Source organism: Carassius carassius, chromosome 10 (genome assembly GCF_963082965.1).
Source record: "Carassius carassius chromosome 10, fCarCar2.1, whole genome shotgun sequence".
Lineage (NCBI taxonomy): Eukaryota > Metazoa > Chordata > Actinopteri > Cypriniformes > Cyprinidae > Carassius > Carassius carassius.
Genome location: NC_081764.1, coordinates 1,228,826 through 1,235,304, shown reverse-complemented (window position 1 = coordinate 1,235,304; position 6,479 = coordinate 1,228,826). Strand labels below are relative to the sequence as shown.

At 35.0% G+C, this 6,479-nt stretch overlaps 1 protein-coding gene across 5 annotated transcripts in view; it reads left to right on the top strand.

Moving 5' to 3' along the window:
- The window catches only part of LOC132151492 (thymocyte selection-associated high mobility group box protein TOX-like), a 121,946-nt gene extending 117,941 nt beyond the window's left edge, over positions 1 to 4,005 (top strand). For all 5 annotated transcript variants that reach the window (XM_059559620.1, XM_059559617.1, XM_059559621.1 and 2 more), the window contains 3 exons: positions 277 to 663; positions 1,971 to 2,107; positions 2,842 to 4,005. In XM_059559620.1, the coding sequence (XP_059415603.1) occupies positions 277 to 663; positions 1,971 to 2,107; positions 2,842 to 2,884 (567 nt within the window). In that variant the 3' untranslated portion in view covers positions 2,885 to 4,005. The remainder of the gene's footprint in view (positions 1 to 276; positions 664 to 1,970; positions 2,108 to 2,841) is intronic.
- The last annotated feature ends 2,474 nt before the right edge of the window (positions 4,006 to 6,479 follow it).

The following is a 6,479-nucleotide window of genomic DNA, read 5'->3' as shown; positions in this document are numbered from 1 at the left end:
ATTCCTCACTCATGTTGTTCTACTGATAATATAACTCCTAATGACAGTATTCATTATTTAGAAAACGATGCATCATTTTCGTCATGAATTCGTTTTTATGCAATTTTTTTGTTGGGAGGATGAAGAGCGTATTTGTGACTAAAGCAGAAGATGAATTGGTGGGAAATGTGAAGTTTGGGAGTGTTTAAACTCATGCACCTGCTGCTGTTATATAGTAGTGTTTATATAAGCATGCATGAATATGATGTGCATGTTCTCTGTCTTTCTCTCTGTCAGAGCTACAGTGACCCGGTGGAGAACAAAAGTGGCCAGTCTAGTCAGCCATCGTCACACATGATGGGCCCCAACGCCTCGCTCTACAGCGTCCCGCCCCAGCCCTCCTCCCCGTACCTGGGCCCCAGCCCCTTCCCTCTCTCAGACCTCCAGAGCTACGCGGCGGGGGCTCCCAGACACGGCCTGCCCCGTTCGGCCATGCTGCCCGCGCTCAGTGCCTCTCCCCCAGCATCCTTCCAGATCAGCCCTCCCCTCCACCAGCAGCTCTCTCTGCACCAGGGCTCCCTCCTCAACCAGCCAATCCGCATGCAGCAGGTCCAGTCGCAGCCAATCATCTCTCACCAGATGGGCCTCCAGGCTCCGCTGCACTCCCCAAACCCAGGACAGCAGGTTAGTGTGCATGCTGGGAAATGCCGCACGTGCTTGTGTTTATGAGTTGCACACTACCATTGAATACTGTGCATAGAAAATTGCCTACTGTATCATATAAGGCAATGCATTCTTCCATTTCCAGCATTTATATGATTTTCTAAATACAAATGACGTGTTTTTATCTGAAACTATTATTGCTATCATTTTCTCATTTAAACATGAGGTTGCACAATACTGTCTGGTTCTTTACTGTTATTGTTGCATAATGCATAGTGCATCACAAACTAAAATAATAAGTCGTATACAATGCAAACTCTACACTATGCAATAAACAGTACTCTAGTGTTTCATTGTAAACAGCCATAATAATAAAAAAATATTGTTGCATAGTGCAGAAAACTAAACAATTCATTATTATTGCATACTGCAATTTTTTTTTATGCAATATACAACATATCTTCCATTCCAAACATGGCCATAGTAACATTTATCGATGCTACAGTTGATTTAAGTTTTTGTTTTTATTTTTTATTGTTGCTTAATGGAAAAAAAAATTTAGTATGCACAGTATGCAGTGAATACAACTCTAGAAATGTTTATCATTGCATACTGCTCTTAAAAGTGTGTGTGTGTGTGTGTGTGTGTGTGTGTGTGCATTTTGGGGGAAAAAAAGCATGCAGTGTGTTTATGCAGTGTACAGTAAACATTATGGTGGTATTTCATTTCGAACTTGCCAATTAAAACCTTATTTTATTGGAAAAACCAATGAAACACACAGTGTATAGCTCCTGGTTTTAAAGACAGTAATAGTGGTGTTCAGAACTTTAGCAGGAACGAATCTTGTTGGGAGAGGGTTACCAAATTAAGTTGTAAAAGGACAGGTCATCTTAAGCGTGCAGTAAGCGGATGCAGTGTAAGGTGAAATTAGATGAAGTGAGAACTGGGGTGGAGGATGTGTTGCTTAGGAGGTGTTGTCTTTATCAGAAGACGTTGTGTGAAGTGAAAAGGTCTGATTTTCCAAAGCACCATCAGTGTTTAGCAGTGAAGCAATAAAAGAAAACAATTTATCAACTGTTGAACAGAAGTTAGAAACAAATTATAGGTTTAATTCTTAGAATATTTTAAATTGCAAGTTATATTCTTAATTAGCATGCTTTATTATTTATTTTTTTTATTAAGTGCACCAATTTAGTATGTTAAGTATGTAAATCAGGGACACACACTTACATTGCATTGGCTAAGCATTCATGTTTGCATACTTGCATATGTTTCTGGCAACAAAAAAAAAATGCTGATAATATATGTGTATTCTTTCTCTCGCTCAGGGATTCTCTCACTTACAGTCCGAGTATCAGAAGAGCGTGGGGGGGTCTCAGTCTCCAGGAGCTCCGAACCCTGTGGGCCAGAACCCCGACTGGGACAGCGAATACTGCAACCGGGAATGTGGCGGAAACCACTGCAGGTAAACAGTGTGTGTGTGTGTGTGTGTGTGTTATGATGTGAACTCTGCTTGTCCCATGAGACGTGTGTCATAGTATCAGGGGACTCGGCGAGCATGTGCAGGCAGCATGTGTGTGGTTTCAGAGTTGTGCGGCATGAATTATTTATTGTTTAATATAACAATGCAATGCAAAAAAAAAAAAAACATAAAATAACAAAGTTAAAAGACTAGTTCACCTAAAATGGAAAATTCTGTCATTATTAATTCACCCTCATGTCATGTTTTCCGTTTTTTTTATTCCATTTTTATGGTTTAATTAATAATAATTTAATTAATAAAAGCATTTTAATTCATAAAAACAATTTATTAAAAATATATTAAATTAAAACTTTTTTTAAATAATATCAACAGACAATTGTCCATATAGTGATTTGATTTAAGTGTACTGACCCTCTATTGATTTTCCATCCAACATTTGATCAATTCCATGACATTGCATGTTATACAGTAAATTCTATTTTATGACCGAATTCGGTTGTATAGAATCAAGCACCTCAGACATTTTGCCTAATATTTTTATTTTTGTTCATCAGATTGGTTTGAATTTTGGTGTGTAGTGTCATGTGGGCAAGTGAATCATGACACAGTTGTTATGTTTGGCCAAAAAACTTCTCAGGAGAACTTTTGGAGTTTTGTTTTTTAAAGCAAGACATGACCATTTTCCTGACGCTCATTTGTTTCTCATTGTTTCACAGTGGCAGTATGATAGGCAGGGATAAGCCACTCTACCTCACTTGAAGCAAAACAAGGAGAACGGAAAGAGAAAAGATGAAACAACACCAGGGAGTCCCCGGCACCCTTCCCAGACATCATCAATTTCCCTCAGTGTCATTTTTCATTCGTTTTTAGAAGGATGTGTGTGTGTATGCGTTCTGAAGACTACTAGTGATCCTTTCATTTTTAAAGAGCACTTAAAAATGTACAGGCCTCTCCGTCGGAGACATCAGAGAGCACTCACCCCACCTCTGAATAAACTTAAAAGAAAATGACAAAAAAATGTATATAACAAAAAACGAAAAGAAAAAAATAAATAAAGCAAACTACCATTAAACTGGCCCTCAGGGCAAATGAGCTTTAACTAAAACAGAGGAAAACTCTCCTTGTAGTTTCTCAGTTTACTTTCCTCTTGGTCTCATTTTTATTTTATTTTTTTGTTTTAGTTTTGTTGTTGTACTTTTATTTATTTTCTGCTTGCAACATAGCGCTTCTTTTGGCCGATAACAGGTCTTTTACTTTAGAGAAAATACTCTTCTGAGTGTGATTAGGTTGCTGTTCAACTAATGCTCTGTGAATTTTACGGGAAAAAATTAATAAAAATAGACAAGAAAATACGGAAAAGGAAACATTGATAAATACAACTTCTTTTTGTAATTTTAAAGACCCATGTAGGTCTTTGTTGATCTGTCACAGTGTGATTGTAAATATCACTTTTTTGGGGGGTCAAATTGGGAAGATGAAGTCCAGATATTTTTTCTTCTTTAATATGACATAATTCATTGATTTGTATTTTAAATGGTATTTTGTGAATGCGTGTTGGTATGAATGAGTGTGTGAGTGTATTTGTGCGTTGTGTAACTGAACAGCCTGTGCAGGTGATATCAGAAGAGTGTTTCCACACGTACACAATCTTGCATTAAAATCTGTGCTCACTGGTGTGATTTCCCATAAAAAGATCTATGGCAGAAACAATGAAAGACTGCATGACCTGGCTCTCCATTTAGGCTCCCCGATTCATCGGAGACTCAGTTTTAATTCTGAAGCAAGCTCCTACACGACTTAATATGGAAGCCGGTTTCCACCACTGAAAACAAAATAAGAACGTAATTATGACTTTGTATCTCACAATTTTTTTTTGTCAGAATTGCTAGACATATAAAGTTGCAATTGCTTGTTATAAAGTCAGAACTGTAGGATATAAAGTTGCAATTTGCGAATTATAAAGTCACAATGGTGACATAAACTCGCAATTGAAAGTTTATATCTCCCAATTCTGAGAACAGAAGTCGGAATCGTGAGGGGAAGAAAAGTCATTATTGCGAGATATAAACTTACGATAATGAGGGAAAAAAGTCTAAATTGCAACAAAAGAGTCAGAATTGTGAAATATAAAACTTGCAATTGAATTGGACCTTATAACTTGAATTTGCAAGTTTATATCCCACAATTATGACTTTATAACTCACAATTGCACATTTATTTCATGCAGTTCTGAGAAAAAAAAGTAAAAATTGCAAGATGTCAACTCACAATTACGAGGAAAAAAATCAGGTCTGTGTAACGCGTCACAATTCAATTTTCAGACCATATGGTGCAAATGCAAAAATGGAATCAAATTTTTTTTTACAGTTACTTCTTAAATTAATATTGCAATTTTTTTCTAATTTCTTTTTACTAAATTGTGACTGAAGAAATGATAATTTGAATAAAAATCAAAAAAAATTTGGCACAATTTAAAAAATTTAACAATTTTGCGCTATTTGCTTTTATATTCTGGGATATACTGCTTGTCTGTAAATAGTAGCCTTTAATCTTATCATTAAATCCTAAGATTAAAAAAAAAAAGAAAAATAGAAAATTTATTGAGTAGCTTAAAAAAAAAAGAATGTTTGGTTTGAAAATTGAAGTGTGAAGCGTTACATGGACCTTGTCAGAACTGCAAGTTTATATCATGCAGTTCTTCGAAAGTTGTGAGATGTATACTCAAAATTATCTTTTTTATTTTTATTCAGTGGCAGAAACATGCTTCCATAAGTCTGAGAACGCAAATGTACGGTATTACGAAGCATGTTCACAGCCAAACTCGTGAGGTGATTTGATCAGCTTTGTCGATTTACTCTCAGGTTCTAAATGCGACGAATAGGAGCGTAGATGTTCCAGTTTCAGGTCAAAGGCCAGAAACATACTTTACACAAGTACACAGACGTGAACACTTGGCCCAGACATTGCAAGTGCAGTTTCCAAATGTTTGTGCCATTAAACCTTATGATTCAGCAAGATTCTCTTGAGTTTATGTTAATGTGACAACACAGATGATGCACCACATTTCATGTTTGTGTACTTGCATAGAGTTTGTTTTAAGCCTGAAGCAGTAGTTCTATTGAAATCGGGTTGTTTCTTTTGCCTGTTCTTGACTGACGTTAAATCCACCAATATAACATGTAAAGGTGAACTATAATGTTCTCAATGTGAGATAATACAGCACACAGTAAACCAACAGTGGGTCTATAGTTTTCTAGTAGCTTTTGCTAGATGTTCTATTGTGTTGATCTCATCTTTACGTTTTGTGGGGAAAAAATTTAAATCATTTAGTCGAACGTTTTATTTTAATCTTTGTTTCTACTGTAGCATACTATTTTTAGTTAAACAAAAAGAATATCTTCTAAGACGTTTAATTTGTGTACAAACCTGCCAATTGTAGTTATTTTATTTGTAAAGTCAGCAATGATTATTATTTTAAAATTGTTATCAGCAAGTTGCCCATTAGTTAATATTTAATAATGTTTAACAGGTTTCTATTTATGAACAAAATGAGATCAATTTTGCTTAAAACTACAATATTTGAAATCTATTGTTTTTTTGTTTTTTGATTATGATTATGATGACAATTGCTTATATTTTTTATTTTACATTTTTGAATGCTGGTTTTTTTCCTTCCTTGCCAGCCAGGTCATTTTGTGTCACTATGCCTTTTTGTTTCATTTTGTCCGTAATAAAAACATTAAATGAGATGTTTGTGGTTGGGAATTTTTTGTTTTGTTTTGTTTGTTTGTTTTTTAATGTACACTAGGTGTTAAAATCAACCACATCCTCAATATGTGTGTTTCCTTTAATAAAATGAAAAGATCCCAAAAATAGAACAAAAGCACAATAAAACAATGCAAACAATACAATAAAAAATAAATATCATTTAAAAAATATTTTTAAATAATAAAAAACTAAATACTTTTACATTAACATTTTTCATTATAAAGTTTGTGGTCAAAATGTGCTCAGTTGTCGTGGAATATATACAAAAAATAACAATTATATGTGCATAAAACCTCATGTGTCTTATTAATTCATTTAAAAATGTGATATACTTTGCATGGTCTAACAGTATGCCATAACACACATATCTTACACAGCATGGATCATGAACGCTAAATGTCTCTTCTTGTGCTTTTACCGCTGTACAACATCCATATGGTGTATTTTAAGTGAAATCTCTTGGTTTTGTGGTTGATTTTGAAAGTATAGACCCATTTATAACATTTCTCATATGTTTTGTGTTTTTTTTTTCTCAGAGGCATTTGACAAGCAAGGATATACAGTAAAACTGCCTGGCCGCCCCGCG